Source organism: Jaculus jaculus, chromosome 12 (genome assembly GCF_020740685.1).
Source record: "Jaculus jaculus isolate mJacJac1 chromosome 12, mJacJac1.mat.Y.cur, whole genome shotgun sequence".
Taxonomy (NCBI): domain Eukaryota; kingdom Metazoa; phylum Chordata; class Mammalia; order Rodentia; family Dipodidae; genus Jaculus; species Jaculus jaculus.
Genome location: NC_059113.1, coordinates 68,068,644 through 68,089,304, shown reverse-complemented (window position 1 = coordinate 68,089,304; position 20,661 = coordinate 68,068,644). Strand labels below are relative to the sequence as shown.

At 36.5% G+C, this 20,661-nt stretch overlaps 1 protein-coding gene across 8 annotated transcripts in view; it reads right to left on the bottom strand.

Annotated features, from left to right (window-relative positions):
* Kiaa1109 (KIAA1109 ortholog) overlaps positions 1-20,661 on the bottom strand; it is a 240,137-nt gene that overhangs the window by 50,592 nt on the left and 168,884 nt on the right. For 6 of the 8 annotated variants that reach the window (XM_045130867.1, XM_045130873.1, XM_045130872.1 and 3 more), the window contains 12 exons: positions 16,909-17,153; positions 14,473-14,578; positions 13,823-13,920; positions 12,742-12,927; positions 10,935-11,103; positions 9,456-9,667; positions 5,837-6,035; positions 5,186-5,245; positions 3,002-3,228; positions 2,230-2,430; positions 1,904-2,034; positions 600-723 (listed from right to left, as the gene is read on the bottom strand). In XM_045130867.1, coding sequence (XP_044986802.1) covers positions 600-723; positions 1,904-2,034; positions 2,230-2,430; positions 3,002-3,228; positions 5,186-5,245; positions 5,837-6,035; positions 9,456-9,667; positions 10,935-11,103; positions 12,742-12,927; positions 13,823-13,920; positions 14,473-14,578; positions 16,909-17,153 — 1,958 coding nt within the window. The remainder of the gene's footprint in view (positions 1-599; positions 724-1,903; positions 2,035-2,229; positions 2,431-3,001; positions 3,229-5,185; positions 5,246-5,836; positions 6,036-9,455; positions 9,668-10,934; positions 11,104-12,741; positions 12,928-13,822; positions 13,921-14,472; positions 14,579-16,908; positions 17,154-20,661) is intronic. The other 2 variants (XM_045130874.1, XM_004667019.2) reach the window with 1 other exon arrangement.

Genomic DNA, 20,661 nt, shown 5'->3' with positions numbered 1-20,661 from the left:
GTGCAAGACCCTACTTCAAAAAATCAAAAGTAAATAAATAAATGAATAAACAAAGTCAAGGTATATAGAATGCACACCATGAGTGAAGCTCAGAACAGAATACTGAGGTTATGCATGTGCTCACACAGGAATCCTTATGCTCTTCTTTATGTTGCTATGAATTTAAAACTGCTCTAAAAATTGTGTTTATCTAAACAGAAAAGGGAGAAAATGCTGTCTGAAAAATACCAACTATGAAAAACAGGAAGAACAGACAAGACTTCACATTTTCACAGTTCATATTAGAAGGTAAAAAGCCAGTGTGACTTCATGAAAGGTTGGAAAAGCAGAGTGGCTTAGGCACTCTGTGTTTGTGTCTTGGCTCTGCTAGGATTACTAGCAGCATAAACTTGGTCAAATTACTTCACCTTTGTCTCATTTTTCTCATCTTTCAAATGGGAAAGTAAATGAATAAAACTACCTCACAGGACTATTGTGATAATTTATAGGTTGTTAAGTGTGCATAGTTGTTCTGATATGTATAAATCAGTTGGTGTTATCAACAGTATGAAAGAGAACAGCAATCAGTTTCATTCATGAACTCTTAAACATGTACTCACTCGCATACTGGATCTCCGTAATTTTTTACGAACATCTCTCCGAATGTCGTTCACAGCCACAGACTCTAGCTGCTGGTATCGCTGAATCTCCTGATTTATGGTTCCTTCACTTGCACCTAATTTTCTGAATGCAAAGAAAAAGGGGGCAGGGGATTACTATAAAGACGTAACAAAGCAGAAATGATTTTTGACTATTTCCTTTACTTACCTCATTTCTCAAAAAAGCAGAGTTATGTATGGACAGGCCCAAACCCCCTGTGTGCTTAAAACTCATATGTGATAGATTACAAAGAGATACTACTACCATTAAGGAAATGCTTTCTATCCACTGATGTATTCAGTCTAGCAATCTCATGGAAATCACAGACCTGCTATGTAGAAAAATGTCTGTATGTCTTTATGTAAATTTCTACATATAAACCTTAGGTAAGATTTTGGAAAAATACACCTTGCTCCAAGCCATTTTTTCTCCTGAGGATAAAACACAAGTTGTAATATAAGCCAACAGGAAACTGTGAATCATTATATGACAACTTATGACCCACACAGGAGGAAGAAAAATGAACTCAAGTTACACATGTTAAATATTACACATAAATCCAAATTTCAATTCTTTATTCTAAAAGAGTTTTCTTCATTTAGATTGCATCTAGGGGCTGAAGAGATGGCTGAGTGGTTAAGTGCTTGCCTGTGAAGCCTAAGGACCCTGGTTCGAGGCTCGATTCCCCAGGACCCACGTTAGCCAGGTGCAAAAGGGGGTGCACATGTCTGGAGTTCGTTTGCAGTGGCTGGAAGCCCTGGCGTGCCCATTCTCTCTCTGTGTGTGTTTCTTTCTCTCTCTCTCTGTCACACTCAAATTAAAAAATAAAAATGAACAAAAAATTTTTAAAAATGCGTCTACCCTCGCAGCTACATTGTGAGGATTATACTAAGACTATACATGTCAAACCTAGAATAGGTACTTAATAAAAGCTGATTCTTTTCTAAAAATTCTATTTCAAAAACAGTAAGCTAGTAATGCAATTCATATATACACGTGAAGATTTGTGTAAACATGTAGATATACACATGTGGATATATATATGTGATATAAAGTAAGCTATACACTGCTCAGAAATCAAGAGTAGTGAAGAACTGCAGACTAGTAGTTGAGACTCAATGTTATCATAACAATCTTTACATGCTGGTCATCTTACTGACCAACTAAAGGGTTCTGCATTAGCCCAGATCCAGTTTGCTCAATTTTCAGCATTCTATGATTCCATTATTAGAAATGCTGTATTAAGTTAAAAATCATGACATACTTAAGATCATCTATAACTTTGGCCTGTTCATTCAGCTCTCTGATGTCCACCAAACGCTTCATAACTTTTCTTCCTCTAGGTTCTCCTGGCTGGCTAGAAGATGCTCCTTGTCTTCGATAATCTACAGCTTCCTTTAAAAAAAAAAATCAAAAGCATCTGTCAATACCGTGCTCAATTCACATAGCCAATCTATAATACAAAATTAGCACCTCAGATCAAAGAAGGCATGCAAGAATCAAAGCCATCTACAAGAGGAAAGGGGACTGTGATTCTCCACTCATTCAAAGCCCCTCATTTCAGAAGCAATCTACTGAATTGCTACCTACATTTCCCCATGAGTGTGCTCTGCATGCTTTCAAATGGGACTGGCTAGACTGAGGGGAGCCCCGCATCTCTGAGTCACACAGATACTCTGCAGGAACAGAATAGCGCTGATTTGGGGGTGTCAGGCCTAGTAGATGATTTACAAGTCGCTGCCCAAATGTAAGCTTGTGGCCATCTCCATTTACTGAACTTCCATCTGAACTCTAAATAATAAACAGTATTATTAATTTTAAAACTTTCTAAAACAACATTATTTCATGATGCAATAAATAACAATACTATAGAATATACAGTATAGATAGAATAGGTAAAAACATTTTTCTAAAATATAGTTCACCTACCATAATGTTCACTCATTTAAAATGTATAACAGTGGTTTTTAGCATATTCACAGAGCTGTGCAATCACCATCATACTCTCAGCAGGAACATTTTCATCACCCAAAAGGGAACTTCATTCCTTTTAATAGTCTCTTCCCATCCTGTTCCTAGTTACCCCCATCTTCCCAGTGCCAGGTCCCACTGATATGTTTTCTATAGATCTGTGTCTACAGATTTGCCTGCACCCACCTTTAATGTTATACACTACATGTTTATTAAGGCACAAGTTGAATGACATCATGAAATACAAAACTCAAATAACAATTTTATGAAATACAGACCTAGGGAACCACACCTCTTTCCCTTCCTCCACAAATAGCAACAATAACAATAAACTAATATCCCTATCTCAATGTAAAGCCACTACGAAATACCAGGTAGTGAATGTACTTACAGTATGGATGGTAGGTGACATAGTATCAACTTCATCCTCATCTGACAGGTCAGCTATGTTCACTGAGTTTAGGTCAGCAATGTCATCTATGTCCTCTTCTCCTGTCAGTGTTGTAAGCGTATTGCCCAGAGCATTGAGCCTTTTGCCAATGTTTGGGTCCATGTGTACATCAATCCCACACATTTTCCATAATACATTTAGTGTCCAAGTTCCAGCACTACTACTTTCTGTTTAAGAAGTGGAAAAATTTTTTGGTTTACAAACTTATAAAAAGAAGAACTTAAGTAATACTACATTTAAAAAATAAAATATGCTAGCCATATGTGACACCTAAAGGTACTTCTCAGAGTGATCCGTTAGAGACTTCCATGTGTTCCCTGGTGTGTATCTACTTTTTCCTGTGTTCAGCACCCTTCTTTATACTGAGGTCTACACATTTCCTCTTTGCCATGACCTAGCTCCTTAGTAACTAGGTAACTGGTCCAAATAAGTATCAAGTTGGAAGAATAAATCTTTCTCTGGAGAAACAATTTAATGACAGATGGGGGTCACATGACCTCTTGACAGCCATGTGCCTTGCCATATGTAAGGAGGTCATCAATGAAATAAAATACATAATTAAAAATTAAGTGAGGTAGCCAGAGTAGATCAAATGCAAGAGCTGTACAAGTCCTGGTGTCAAGTGAGGATCTTGGTTCCAGCTGTTGCTCAGGGCCCCTGAGTTTAACTGGTTCCTTCTCTTCACTAAGATAGCATTCCTATAAATGTATGTAATATGAAAATGTCCTTTAAAGCTTAAATATGTGGTTGTTACTTATAAGCAAAGGGTCCTGACAAAGACATGTGACACTGCTCTCAAAATGTATGCTTGACCAGCCTTTTCTTATACTGTAAGAAATTTTCAGTTCTCTGTCACTGGGGGCTGCAGGCCCTGGTGCAATATGAGATACCTTTCATAGGATGAACCCTGTGGTTAATGTTGTAGGGGGGAGGGCAAAAGACAATAGCATGGAGAGAGAACCTTAATTAGTTTCTACTCTTTTTAACATTTTAACAGTCTTAAAGTAAATGTTTGCCTTTAGCTCACTGTCTAAATTTATAAAATAATAAAAATTTTACATTGTGTTATCACTTACCCAATATACTATTATACTTCCACAGTTTCCTGTTTTATTGTCCTCTAATCCTTGGAAGTGTCCCTTTGATGGTTTTTCATGCTTTCTTGTCCAATATTCAATGACCTCCTCACTCCCAGAACGTCAAAACCAACTCTGGAGTTGTCATTTAAGACATTTTATATCTTCCATCTTTCTATCTTTAAGACAATTTCTATCTTCTAGATAGAAATTTCACCTAACTTTGTTTCAGCCAAACTGAGCAACTCTTGAGCAGACATTATAGCTGTGGTATCCTGACTCTCTGAATTCCTTCCTTCCTTTTCCTTCCTCGGTCCCTCTCTCCCTCCCTCATCCTCCTTTTCTTTCCTTCTTTTCCTTCCCCCTCCCCTCCCCTCTCCTTGCCTTTCCTTTCCTTTCCTCCTTCATTCTTTTGTTTGTTCATTTTTCAAGGCAGGGCAGGGTCTTATTCTCTAGCGCAAACTGACCAGAAACTCACTCTGTTGCCTCAGGATGGTGGCCTCAAAGTCATGGCACTCCTCCTACCTCAGCCTCTCAAGTGCTGGGATTAAAGGTATGCACCACCATGCCCAGCCTCTGTCTAAATTTTCTCTGGCCCACACCTCTCAGTTTTTGTGTACAGAACCTGTACACAACTAGAGTCTGTATTTGAATGCTTATTTTAAGATGATTTATCTGATACTCAAATTCTGCAATATTTGGAATACTCGCACATTCCTGTACATCTCAACAGCAATTGAGATTTTGAACATATTTTATTCCAACATAATTTCACACATGTACCTTAACTATATCATCAGAATGCAAATGTATGAGGAGTAAATGCATCCTATTCATCTTTATCTTTCCCAAAAATATTTTGCAGTGCATTTTATACAATGTAAATGTCTAACTAATACCCATGAAATGCATGCTGATATTATCACAAAATCGTTTTTAAGAAATTAGTGGAAACCAAAAGTAGTTTGGCTATAATTCAGCTACGTTATGCAATTTAGGTAGACTGCAAAACAACATATGCAGCAAAAGTAATTGAATGTTAACCTACCAGCTGCTGCTTGTCCTGTAGTCCTTGAACAAACTTCATAGGTGCCATCTGGAACGACACCTGCATGAAAATGACCCAACAGTTTATAGTAAAAAAAAATAAAAAATAAAAAAATGCTATGGTTAAATGCTATACTCAATTTTCACCCAAAGATAAATATTTCAACACAAATAGGATGATTAGCCTCTCTAGGTTTCAGCTGTTAACCTGCAGAAGCTGCTTTTAATTACCCATTAGCTCTTCCATATCTCACAGCATTTTAACTACTTTCCTGCAGTTATAAGTTTACTTTATGAATGTAATTCCTGATCCAAATCACATCATCCGGTCTATTCAAGATGACCTCTAGAATTTCATGACAATTTGTGCCATCAGGTATGAATAGTATTTTAACAATGGAAATGAGTAAAAAAAAAATCTTGACAACTAAGAACTGCCACATTAGGTCAGACACATGATCTATCAGTTTTGTATTCACTTTGATGAGTACTTTATGGGGGAAAAACACCTGATTATTTTAATTTCAAGATCATGGATCTACCTAATTTCACAGTCTAAAAAATTCCTGTATTTCAGCATTCCTTAGTTTTAAAATGTAGGTATTTTGTTTTTCAAGTTGTAAGCCTCATGTAGAAAATAAAACACACTCACAGGCATTCATTACTAGGTCTCCATGAATTTCTGGTTTCCAGTCATCCCACGATGTCTCAAAGCCATCAGCAAAACGAATACAAAAATTTTTGAAATGCCCTTTGCTGACCAGAGACTCTGAAGAGCAAGCAGTAATGAGTGTACTTTCAATGGTTAGTACTAGAGCAGAGCCAGTGTCAAGGTCTCCAGTGTGATTTGACTGCAAAAGCAATAAGGAAGAAATGAGACCAAAGGTGTCATTAAATTGAGAAATCTTGACATTCAGAGTTATGAAAATCTAGAAAAGATCAAGCCTAGAAATACTCATTATAAAACAAGATGTATGTGTAGGGAAAGACTTTCTGAAAAAGACTATACTAGCCAAGGATCATGCAATCATTGGGATCTAAGAAAACTAAAAAAATATTGTGTAGCTAAGCAAGCTATCAACAGAATCAATAGACAACTACAGAAAGGGAGAAAAATCTTTGCCAGCTACACATCTGATGGAAGTTTAATATCTTGAATACACAACTCACAAAACTAAGCAATAGGGCTGGAGAGATGGCTCAGTGGTTAAGGCAATTGTCTGCAAAGCCTAAGGAACTGGGTTCAATGGCCCAGTATCTTTGTAAAGCCAGATGCACAAGGTGGTATATATATCTGTATTAAGTTCATTTACAGTACCTAGAGTTGTGATCATTCAGTTTCTCTCTCTATTTGCCTCTTTCTCTGTCTTTCAAATTAATGAATAAATAAAGTATTTCTTAAAACCTATGCAATAAAAAATTAATCAACCCCCTCAAAAAATGGGGCAGCTGACGAGATGGCGTAGCATTTAAGGCACTTGCCTGTAAAGCCTAAGGACCCCCATTCTACTCTCCAGATCCCACTTTAGCCAGCTGCACAAAGGTGAGGCAAGTACAAGGCTGCGCATGCCCACTAGGTGGCACAAGCACCTGTAATTTGATTTCAGTGGTTGAGGCCCTGGCACGCCAATTTTCTCTCTCCTCCCCGATCCCCCCATTTCTTTCTCACTCACTCTCTCAAAAAATAAAAACACAAGAGTATCTCTGAAGTAATCCTTAAAAAAATGGGGCAAGGAACTGAATAGAGAGTTTTCAAAGAAAGAAATATAAATGGCCAATAAGCAACTAAAGAGATGTTCCACATCTTTACCCATTTGGGAAACGCAAATTAAAAGTACTTTGAGATTTCATCTCACTCCAGTCAGAATGGCTGTCATCAAAACATCGAATGCCAACAAATGCTAGGGAGGATATGGGGGAAGAGGAACCCTCATCCACGGTTGGTGGGAGTGTAAACTTGTACACCCACTATGGAAATCAATGTGGATTTTTCTCAAAAATCTAAAAAAAAGATCTATTATTTGGCCCAGGTATGCATTCCTGGGCATAAACCCTAAAGATTCTTTCTACTCCTTACTATAGAGATAATTGCTCAGCCATGTTTGTTGCTGCTCTATTCATGATAGCTAGGAAATAGGATCAGCCCAGATGCTCATCAGCTAATGTATAGGTCAAGATATGGTACATATACATAACTGAGTTCTATACAGTGGTAAGAAAAAAATGAAATTATAAAATTAGCAGGAAAAATTACACTGAGGTAGATATCCAGGCTCAGAAAGCAAACACCACATGTTCTCTTCCATATGTGGATTCTACCATGGAATAATGTGATTTAAGAGTTATAGTAAGTATCAGTGGTACTGGTTTATAGCTAGAATGAAGCTTCCAGAGAGAAGTAAGGAGGTATCAGAGGAGGGGATAGTAGACAGGTAAACGGAGGGACACTGTGAGTGAAAGAGCATAGGGGAGAACATGGGTAAGAGAGTGAGGGAAGAGGGAGATACAGGATACACAAAATTAAAGATGGTAGGAATTAGTAGTACAGAAGCCTACCTTCTTATTACTAATTAAAATATGTAACTCCCTTAAAAAGAGAGTAAGTTTGGAAAGAAATACCCTACAGGAGTGGAAAAAGCTTTAGCCTGAAACTATAGGCTGTTGCTCTTAAATCCCAGTGCAAGAACTGGGTTATCTCCCACAGTGAGCTATGGGTCAGGGAGGTCCATGAGGCCCCCAAACAATGCAGGCCATTGTCAAAGCCCTTGTCAAAGCACTAAATGGTAAGACCCTATTGCTGAAAACACCAAAGGCTGTAACCACATTAAGAAATGAAGCCAGCACTGAGATGGAAACAAGCTTGCTGCTGACTAGCCCTCATAGTGCTAGAAAATGTTGTGTTAACTGTTGGGGATAAAAGTCACCAAGAGAGTGAACAAGAAATGGATCCCACAAGCTACAAAAATTAATATAACAATTAGAGTCTGGAAAGATGTACATGCCTGTGCAATAGTTTCATATAGATTATAAGGTAATCAACTGCTCTCCGATTGGATCTGAGGCCCACTCAGTAGGAGGGAATTCATGTCTGGTACCGAGAACCAAATCAGAAGCCTGTGGTTTGGAAGGTCATAGATCTAGAGGGAAACTTCCATTGTCCTTTGGTTCTACCCATGAAAAAGTCTTGAAAATGTCCATTTATCCCCTTTGATTCATGTTGCTCTCAGTCTTGACCAGAGAATCTGCTTTATACAAATGGCAGTGAATACTGAGGAGACCCAAGACGCATCAGAATGACAAGAAAACCAACTGCCTATCATGAGACAAATTAAAAAAAAAATCTCGGGCTGGAGAGATGGCTTAGCGATTAAGCACTTGCCTGTGAAGCCTAAGGACCCCGGTTCAAAGCTGGATTCCCCAGGACCCACATTAGCCAGATGCACAAGGGGGCGCACGTGTCTGGAGTTCGTCTGCAGTGGCTGGAAGCCCTGGCGCGCCCATTCTCTCTCTCTCTCTCTCTCTCTTTCTCTCTCTCTCTCTCTCTCTCTCTGTGTGTGTGTTTGTGCGTCTCTCTCTCTCTGTGTGTCACACTCAAATAAATAAATAAAAAATGAATAAAAACATTACAAAAAATCTCTATCATAATTCTCAGGGCCCAGAAAATACTATAGAAGAAGTGGTGAATTAAACCCAAGTGCTGTTCTCATAGCTAGCCTGAGAACCTTCTCCAGGGAATAGTGGTAGACACTGAAGCAACTGAAAACTCATCAAAGCAGAAAATTAGATTACTAAGAGAGCTCAACACTAAAGGAAACTTCTAATTTGCCCTCCAAGTTTCAAGGAACATTGCGAAAGAGGTGCAAAAAGAATCTAAGAGCCACAGGGTATAAGGTATACTCTGAGACACTGTCCACCCAATAGGGAGTAACTGTTGTATTCATGACCCCAAATGGTTACTGATAACCCCACTGAGAAGAGTCCTCACTAGAATGGGAGTGAGGGAGAGGGGAAATAAGATGATAACTCAATGGGAATAATATCAATTTAAAATATGTTCACATATTAAAGTTCTCAATAAAAATATAAAAGATGGGTTGGAGAGATGGCTTGGCAGTTAAGGTGCTTGCCTGTGAAGCCTAAGGGTCCATGTTCAACTCTCCAAATCCCACTTAAGCTAGATGCACAAAGGTGAGGCAACACACAAGGTCACACATGTCCACTAGGTGGAGCAAGCATGTGGAGTTTGATTCCATGACTTGATGTTTCTGTACCTGTACAGTATTTGTGATAGGCAGGCAAATTCCTAGATCATTCACAGTGAGCTGGAGGAAGAGAGTCCCAAAGGCTTGGGCTGAGGTTTGCTGGATACCAGGGAGCATGTCAACTACTTCCTTTGTAGCCATGTGAATATCCTTATGTAAAGCCAATCGTTGTTCATTCCAATTGTCATAGGCAGCCTTATAATTCAGCCAAAACAGTACAGCTTATGCAAATTAGGGATAAGCAGAAAAATTAAAATCAATGCTAAAAATGGCTTACTATGGTAAACAAATCTTAACAACTGCAAAATCCTGTTTTTAATAAAAATTACTTCTAAATCACTGGGTATAAGGATCAGAAAGTAACTAATAAGAGGGCTGGAAAGATGGCTCAGCAGTTAAGGCACTTGCATAGAAAGCCTAATGATCCAGGGTTCAATTCCCCAGTACCCACATAAAGCCAGATGTACAAAGTGGTACATGCATCTGAAGTTCGTTTGCAGTTGCTAGAAGCCCTGGCATGCATATTCATCCTCTCTCTCTCTCTCCTTTCACATAAATAAATAATTCGTTTTTTTTTTTAAAGTAAAGAAATACAATGAATATTTTTCATTGACAAATGGGATTTTAAGAAGCTAGTGAAAGCCAATTAATGGTTAGTAAAATCAGGCTGGAAAAATATGTGCCAGGCTGTAACACCATCAAAAAGGTAATTTTCTAACAAGCAGATTAATCATTAGCCAAAGGCCACTACTTACTGAAATTTTAAATGGTTTCAAAAATGTCTCCTCAAAGCCACTAGGAAACAACTTAAAACGTTATAGTCTATGCACTTTCCAATTATTTTCTTTTCTGAAAGCTGCTGCCACATTTTCTTAGGCCTCTGTGCTCATATACTCAACCATTATTGGCAAACGTTTAGTTTGCTCTACCTGCACATTAGGACTGCTCCAAGTTGTAAGATACAAAGGTGAGTAACAGACACCGATTTCCATATCTTCTTGGTGAACAACTCACTCAAAGTTGAATCTGGAGAATTTGTTTCTCCTCTAAAAAGCACAGGAAGTGACTGACTTCCTCAGATTTTGAAGTCTATTTCAGTCTTCAGCCAGATTAAGGTCCTTAAGTACAAGATTTCTGCTATCTACTTTGTATCCCATTTGTATATAGATTTAATCTAAATAAATGCTTATAGAGTAAATGAATTGACCAATGCCAGAACAGAAATGAGTAGATTCTCCATAAAAGAAAAACTGTAATTGTATCAAAACTGAAACTCAGAATCAGACATTCCTATTTATTCATCTATGTAGAAAGTAAAATCACTGTACAATGACTTAAAAACTAATGGAAACTGAGCAAGAAGTTGTTCTGGATGGTCACATTTTAGATCAGGGAGTGGTTTAGCTAGGTGATAAGCATTTACACTAGTAAACTATAGGAAAACCTGGGCATGCCCTAAAGCTGAGAAGACAGTAATGGATGGCTTACCTCTATCAAAGGCCACAGGTTGTGCATAGACAATTGGTCGATTCAAGGTAATAAGCACAGCTTCCCTGTCTGAAGAACCACTGATCTCTTCTCGAAGGGCATTCCTTAATCCAATTCTAGTTTTAAAATAGGCAACTTGATGAAAATCAGAACCAGCTTCCTCATAAACCTAAAATAGAATTTAAAGCTCAATAAAATCAAATAATGGAATTTTTATCGTAAAAAATTAAAAATCATTAATGGTATTATTCACCAAAAGAACTATAATACATTTCCCTCAAGGCCAGTAGTTAATGATTAGTCTTTATATGTTGCATCATAAATACTTAAATCACTTCACAACAGAAATAAACAAGTAAAAACTGGATATAGAATTAGGGTGTGGCTCAGTACTAGAGCACATCCTAGCAAAATGAGTTCAATCGAACAGAGACAAACATGGCAATATGTTAACTATCTCAAAATAATTAGACCCTTTCTTCTCTCAAAATATGTATCCATTTGCTGGGTGTGGTTGTGCATGCCTTTAATCCCAGCGCTCAGGAGGCAGAGGTAGGAACATCATTGTGAGTTCAAGGCCGGCCTGGAACTATAGAGTGAGTTCCAGGTCAGCCTGGGCTACAGTGAGACTCTACCTCAAAAAAAAAAAAAAAAAAAAAAAAAAAAAGAAAAGTATCCATTTGAAGAAAGAGATGACAATAAGTTCTTAATTGAAAAAAATTTTAAAATATATTATTTACTTATTTTATTTTGAGACACACACACACAGAGAAAGAGAAGCAGATAGAGAAAATGGGTGTGCCAGGGACTCTAGCCACTGCAAATGAATTCTAGACACATGCACCATCTTGTGCATCTGGCTTACATGGGTACTGGGGAATTGAGCCTGGGTCCTTAGGCTTTGCAGGCATGTGCCTTAACCACTAAGTCATCTCTCCAGCCAAATTAAAAAAAAATTAATGTAGCAATTCAATTTTAAACCATAAGTGTCATTTTAAAAAACTGGTTCTTCCAAATAATGGAGAGGGATTAAAAGCTACATACCTCTTAATAAAAGGAAAACCAAAAAATATTTCTAATGAGCAGCACAAATCAACTTTATTAGAGAATTAAATTATTTTCTCAAGTTTTATAAATTCAAGATTATTACATGTGAGATTTGAAAATATTCTACAAGGAAGTGATAGCTTGGCAACATTTTTAAGAATTGATAAGGCAATGAAGTAAAAAAATAATGTTTAACAAACTAAAATAATTACACACAAACATTTATTAAGATAACTAGATTAAACTAGGCGTGGTGGCACATACTTTTAATTCCAGCACTTGAGAGGCTCATTGTGAATGAGAGGACAGTCTAGTGCTACAGCCTGAGATACAATGAGACCCTTAACTATGGGGGAGGGGAGGAAGACAATAAAATAGACTAGATTAAGTTTCACGAGACTGCTTTCACACTAACCTATTCTAATATGTGGTCAATACCCACACGAAATTAGCAGAGTAAAACAGTAAGGGCCTTAAGTGAGTTTTCATTAGAATTTTCAACATAAATTTTAGGAACTTACACTAAATAGTTTTTAAAATTTTATTTGTTTGCATGCATGTATGTATATATGGTGCACCATGGCATCTGGAGTCATATGGGTGGCTTAGAAATTGAACTTCAGTTGGCAGGCTTTGCAAACAAGTACCTTTGACCATTGAGTCATCTTTCCAGCCCCCTATAACTACAATCTTCTAAAGCTATTCATGAGTTAAAGTAATTCAAAATAATAGTTCTAATACCAATATGTTATATACAAACCTGATGTTTCACAATTTGCCCTAATGCCAGATTTAAATCCACTTGGCATTTACCAAATAGTTTCAGGTAGCTGCTGTTTCCTGGTGAGGCTTTAGTTTGGAGTCGGTTAGAAAGTTCCAGTTCAATCAATCCAGTTTCAAATCTCACAGCTCTCATTGATGGGGTTGTGGCTGTTACTTGTATGCCCTAGCAGATTACATGTTATGAGGAAAAAAAAAGAACTTAAATAAAAATATATATACTCTCATCCAAATGTAGTCTTCCAATATATGATAAAATGGTACCGTTTTAAATACGTATAACTATGTATATGACATAGTTAAGGCAATATTCTATTACTCATACGCGTAGAACTTTTAGTTATTAAATTTCATCTTAGTATCTTATATTTAAAATGTGAAATATTCATGGGATGAATACATTAATTAAAGTTATGCAGCCATTTGGAAAGAATGTCTATTTTTATGAGCACTAATATTTCAACTCCAAGGTCTTAATTAAAATATTACAGTTTTTGTATTTATTTACCTATTTACTTATTTACTTGTGTATGTATTTGTGCTGTGGGTGGAAACCAGATCCTTATAAATGCTAAGCAAATACTCTACTATAGAACTGTATCCCCAGCCCCTGAACAAATACAGTAACTATTTCCTATGGAATATAAAAGGCAGTAATTAGGAGAAAATGTTCATCAGAAGGGAGTAATAAAATAAATTGCTATAGCTATGTAACATACAACACCATTTAGAAAGACAAAATTGATCTAATTATTGTGGTATGGAAAGTTTTCAAAATGTGTAAATACATGCACACAGAAAAGCAATGGTGGTATACTTCAGTGCTAGATTTCTTACATGGCATATGTGAGGACCTGAGCTCAAAACCCAGCAATACCAAAGAAAAGGAAAACAACAAGAAACAACCTGACAGAGTATTTAAATAATTATTAAACTTTTCTTCTTAATGGATATTTTTTAGAACATTTTTACTTTGTAATTTATGTGTTATGTAAATTTTCTAAGACAAACATATACAAATTGGAAAATTACTTCCAAAAACATTACTATTGCAATGTTACCTTAAACTGTAAGTTAAGGGAGTAGAGCAAGATTTTGGGTTTATCTCCATCTGCTGCTCCATCATGCTCATTCCAGAGAGGAATAGGCTGCTCCCCACCTAAAAGAGGTTGAACAGTAAAAAGTACTATCTGATGCATTTTTTAAAATCCCATTTAAACACGTATTTTCCTTTTACTCATAACCTAATCTTCAACTACAACCTCTAACCAACTTAAATTTCACAAGAGGAAAGTGTCTAAGATGATGATGATTCTACAAAGAAATTTATTAAGAACATTTTACATATACCTCAAAATAAAAGAATTAAGACATTAGGCTGTCGAAGTAGCTCCTTTGATAGGCATGGGGGTAGGGCAGTAAAAAGGACAAATGAAAACAAAGTATAATGACATCTATGTATAAAAATTCCACAATGAAACTCATTACCTTGTATGACAATCTAAATATTTAATAAAATACAAATAAATCTGAAGAAAATCTTAATCAAGTTTTATGATTATCCATGGGGTGAGTTACTTAACCAATTTTTCTTCTTTTGTACTTTTTTGTACTTTTTGTGTCAGTCTAGTTTTATTTGAGATTATGGAATGTCATGTAGCCAGTGAGAATGGACACTTGCATCACACTGTGAAGTGCCAGACCATCTTACCAGAAACCTTCTGTATTACTTCATTAACTTCCTTCATGAACACTTTCTGTACAAACACCAAGTGGTTTAGAAGATCAGTTGTGAGATTATGCTCAAAAGAACCAACCTGCCAAGCAAAACCGGACTATTAGATTATAACTACATGATATATCTTATCTTTACACTTTTCCCCTGAAGCCAGTCACCTCAATCTCTGAGGAAAACAGAGATAACAATCTCCATACTATGTGAGAACAATAAAATAAAGGGTTGAAAATATTCAGTCCCAAATAATTTATGGATAGGAGCCATTCCCTAAATGATGTGCATTAAAAAAACTAGTTAAGGCCTAGAGAGATGGCATAGTGGTTAAGTGCTTGCCTATGATGCCTAAACACCCCAGCTCAAGGCTTGATTCCCCAGGACCCACATTAGCCAGATTCGTTTGCAGTGGCTGGAGGCCCTGGTGCACCCATTCTCTCTCTATCTGCCTCTTTCTCTCTCTGTCTGTTGCTCTCAAATAAATAAATAAATAATAATAACAAAAAACCTAGTTCATAAAAGACTAGTTAATAAAAGAAAATAAATTTATAAACTTCAAAATTAAATTTCTTAAGAGTAAAATTTATTTTTAATGGTCATAAATAAAATCAAAACAAAACAGAACTCAAAACACCAAGCTGTAGATCTCAGGATTACATATAAGTGAATTAGCAAACCTAATGAAGTTTATATAATGTCTGAATAGATGGCCCTCAATATATTCAGTGTTTTATTAGTTTGTAGTTTGAATCTGCAGCCACCTGGGTGGAGGAGGTGTCACTGGGCAGATCTGATGGTGGGTTTGAAATTCCAATCTAAAGATATGCAAAGTGCCCTGTGCCACCTGGAGTTCCTAAAGTATGCTGTATGGTGTGGTTTTGGCTTGTGGCTTTTTTCTCTCTCTCTGCTTGGACCTGTGAAAGCAGACCAGCTTCTTCTGCCATTATGAAACTTCCCCTGGATATGTAAGCTTCAATAAATCCCTTCCTCCATAACTGTGCCTGGTCTAGAAATTCATCTCAGAAAACCTGAAGCTGTCTGCTACATATAATATCTACCCTGTGATTAGTACAGGTATTAATTTCTGATAACAATTAGCCAACAGTTGAAATAGAAAAAATCTATATCTGAAGTTGCCATTACAGGAAAAATAGACTTAACATCCTTAAGATTAAGTCAAAGGCCTTCATCATTTACCACTTTGGTAGGACTCATATTTTGATCTAAAACTAAACCAACAAAATTGATCTTGCATCTTAAATAACAAGTCACAGAAAACTTACATGAATAGGGCATTTTTATCTTGTATAGAGTTGCAGAAACAGGTTTAGCCATAGTAAAATAGGCAACTCTAAAATAGGGATGTGACTTTTGTTTCATTGGCATCAATTGCCTTTGTGCTAAGTTTGGGATTGTATTTACCTGAATTATAAATTCTATTGCTTTCTAATATCTTAGTATGGAATTGTACAAAACATTCAATTAAATTTATTTTACTTTTGAATAGCACTAACAGTAGTATTGTTCACCTAGAGTTTGGGGCACTTAGACAAAAATTTTGGGCTGGAGAGATGGCTTAGCAATCCCAGGCTAGATTCCCTAGGACCCACATAAGCCAGATGCACAAGGTAGCACATGCATCTAGAGTTTGTTTGTGGAGGCTGAAGGCCCTGACATGCCCATTTTCTCTCTCTTTCTCTTTCTATATGCCTCTCTGTCTCTCGCTCTCAAATAAATAAAATAAATAATTTTTTAAAAAGATTAAAAAAATCTCCTAAGTAAATTTCTGGCTTTTTAGAATCTCTATACTTTCTTTGTATATTCATTTTTCACATATAGAAATCCCACTTGCTGGGTCTATAGCAAGTACAGTTTATGGAAGGCATACCAGACTCTCCTAACTGTGTCTAATATTTCTATTAAAGAACCCAAAGTGGTTTGTTAGAGAGTTTCAAACCAAATGATACAAGTGCTCAAGTACTTTTAGCTCTTTATAGATGTGTACATATAAAGTAAAAAAGAAGATACAGTGTACTAATCTTACCATTTTCTTTCCATAAGACCTTTAGATTATCTCTAATAGTTATGTGTATCTATTTGAATCATGTAACTTCATTGAGACTCAGTCTCCCTCACTTAGAAAGAGAAGATATGTTTGCTTCACAAGGTAAAGGACCATAAAAGTTTAGACATAAATTCAAAGAGACATATACTGTTTCAAAAAGCATGCTTGAATAACAATACAAGGAAAGAGAGAGACAGATACAAGTACTCTTACTCCTGATTGGTAATTAGTCTTCTGTAGACAATGATTAATGCTTAACCTTTAAAGTTGGATCATTACATTATTTGGATGCACCTGAATCTTGAAAAGATGTAAATTACAAAGAGTAAAAGAATTTTAAATAAACTTACTTCTGCCACACAACGTAGATAATTTCCCTGTAAATAGTACCCTTGTTTAGAAGGCAGCTCATCTATACTCCATACTTGGTCTGAATAACTATCATGTTCTTCCATTATGTATTTCCCTGACATAGTAACAGGAGGAAGGTTAAGACTGGCAGAAGGTGGAATTGTTGACATATCTGTGGCAGAAACTTTTGAAGTAAAACGCAACCTGTGATTTGGTAATTCAAATGTAAATCTTGTCTGTGCACCTGCAAGAAATAAGGAAAGCTATGTGTGTACAAGTACTTATTTCAAGCATTTACTTATTTGAGAGAGAGAAAAAAATTAAAAACACAGACATTGATAGAGAGAAAATGGGCCTGCTAGTACCTTTAGCCACTGCAAACGAACTCCAGATGCATGTGCCACTGTGCATCTGGCTTACCTGGGTACTGGGGAATTGAACCTGGGTTTTTAGGCTTTGCTGTCAAGGACCTTAACTGCTAAGACATCTCTCCAGCCCCTATTCAAGCATTTTTTTTTTTTCCTTTTTGGTTTGTCATGGTAGGGTCTTGTTCTAGCTCAGGCTGACCTGGAATTCACTATGTAGTCTCAGGGTAACCTGGAACTCACAGTGATCCTCCTACCTTAGCCTCCTAAGTGCTGAGATTAAAAGGGGCTCATATTTTTTTCTTTTTCACAAAAAAAATAGTGTCTAAGAAAGATGTGTAGTCTCCTCACAATCTACTGTGAAGCACATAAAGGCATATTTGAATTGCTTACAAAATTCTTAACTTTAAATTCATTTATGCTTACTATATATCAGTCAACAAGTATTACTAGCCAACACTTTATCAGATGATGGAGAAGCACACATGTCTGTATACATAGAAGGCAGGAGGGAAAAATTATTATACAACAGTTACACCAACAGAAATCAGTTCATTAAAAAAAACCCAAGCCCATAGTAAAAATTGTCTAATCAATTATAGTTAACTCACTAAAAACATCATAAAGAGAAACAAACACACATTCCTTTGAGCTTAACAACTATTAATGAGGCCATACACCAAACAAGAATATGTTATGAATTTTAGTTTAATGTATTAATTCTTTAAATCAACTAGCTATCTGGCACATAGTTGCACAAACAAATCTGAACATACAACCTCTACCATTTTTATGCCCATACTTTCCACCTGTGTATACAGGCATGAGGGAGCAGTAGAAGCCATATTTACAGACAACATCAGTTACTACCCTTTACATATATAAATATATACATAGTACTTACTGACTTTCTTAAAACTGCCTCTGCTTAAACAACGTTAGGTTATTTTTACCTACATATATAATTTATGATATACTTCCAATTCTCTCATCTAAGCAGAAATAATATTTTTTTCAAACACTAATCCATAGCCATTCACTGTCATTATTTATGCAATAATCTTCCTACTGGGAATGAGTTAATCATAAATAGAAGCTGCCACTCTCCTAGTACAGCATCTGTGAAATGGCCAGAAAGCACACTGACTCCTCTTATTTCCAATATAGCTAGGGAGATTCTTCAACTATCTCCTGAAAGCTGCAAAAGATGGGGACAATCTGACATGCACTGCCCCGCTGGAGTCACTAGATAACACCTAGATCAGAGCAGCCCCAAGCCTCTGGCAATACTCCTAATCACAAGTGTCATTCTTTCACTGCTTTTGTTGTTTTCCTCCATTTCAGCAAGAAGTTAGGGTTGTAATCTGTCTGGATATTTGACAGATATTAAATATTTCTTTGTTTGTAGTTCTAAACTGCCTGTCTGGCTTTTGACTTGCTGCTTCTATTGACCTTTGCATTTCACAGGAGCCACAAGCAAATCAGCATATCATACTGTTAGCACTGCATCTAATATCTGAAAGCTCAGTCCTGACTTTGCCTAATCAATATGCTCACTTGACAGTGCTTCTGTTTCTGGCAATAAAAAGGTCTAAATGTTCCGAAAAACTTTATTTGTATGCAAGCATGAATGTGTGTGTGGGCACATCAAGGTCTTAAGCTACTGCAAATGGAACTGCAGATGGTCAGGATTTACTTGGGTACTGGGGAACTGAAGCTGGATGGCACACTTTGCAAGCTAATGCCTTTAACCACTCAGCAATCTCTATAGCCAGAAAAACTCCTTTTTAATGAACAAAATCTGAAATGTGAGAGACAGGAATATATACATATATGTACATATTTGCATAAAAATGTAAGAATGTATTATGAGTTTTTAAAAAAATTAATGTAATTTATTATGTCAAAAAAAAAAAAGGGAAACCAGGCACGGTGGCATATGCCTTTAATCCCAGCACTCAGGCAGCAGAGGTAGAATTGCTGAGCTCGAGCCTGAGACTACCACAGTGAATTCCAGGTCAGCTTGGGCTAGAGTAAAACCTTACCTCAAAACAAACAAACAAACAAAAAAAAAAACGGTAAAGGTAAAAGATATTTCCATTTCAACAGATATAGAAGTAAGAATACCTATACATATTCAGAAATTATTCTTCACAGAAAATCACAACCCACTAGCTAAGAATTATGTTTTGTTATTATGACAAAGGAGACCTATGAAAGACCTACAGCAAATATCTGCATCATCAGTGAAGATGAGATTAAGACAAGGCAAGCATAATATAGAAGATAAATGACATTAAAGAAGCTTGGTATGGTGGCTCATGCTTTTAATCCCAGCACTCAAGAGGCTGAGGTAGGAGAACAGGCTTGAATTCAGGGCCACTCTGGGCTATAGAATGAGTTCCAGATCAGCCTGAACTACAGTGAGACCCTGCCACAAAGCAGCAAAAAGAAGATATAAAAGGTGGAAAGGGGGAAAAAAGATCTAATAAAAATTATATATAAAATAGTATGCTCTAGAGAGAAAGAAAACTTATTACCAGTAATATAATTGTTTAAGATGGTCTCTGAATATGAGATTAACATAACCATATCTTCCAACACATTTGTAAATACCAACAGTTTAGAAAAATCATACTTTGCAAAAGATACATAAAAGCTTTTAGGGAGAAAAATTTAAATTCTATGCAGAACATTTTTAAAGACACAGTGACAGAAAAACAGACTTATTCAAGAATATGAATGTTAAATATTGTATAGGTATCAATTTTTCCTGAATGAACCTATAGATTCGTAGAAGAAATTCCTATAAGAAATGTAAAAGGGCTCTTTTACAAATGTAAAACATCTATGGAAGGGCAAGCAAAGAAAAAGATTCCCACATGCAACTATTAACACAGTACAGATTCATGTATTGCTAAAAACAGGGCTGGAATAGTCCATAATTGATACTGAGATAACAAGTTATTTAAAGTATGCCACAGCAAGTTTTTAAACATCATCAGCTTTAGATACAGTATGTACTTAGGTAAGAATAGAAAAGCTCAAAAGATTTCAGAAGAATAAAAATACGAGAATGTCCGGGTATGGTGGCACACGCCTTTAATCCCAGCACTTGGGAGGCAGAGGTAGGTGGATTGCTTTGAGTTGGAGGGCACCCTGAGAGTACATAGTGAGTTCCAGGTCAGCCTGGACTAGAGTGAGACTCCACCTCGTAAAACCAAATCAAAAACAAAAACAAAAACAATGAGAATATGTTCCTATCTTGGGAAGAGAATGACTTCTTCAAAAATACACAACACATACCAGGTATGGTGGTGCACACCTTTAATTCTAGCACTTGGGAAGCTGAGGCAAGAGGAACGCTGTGAGTTCAAGGGCAGCTTG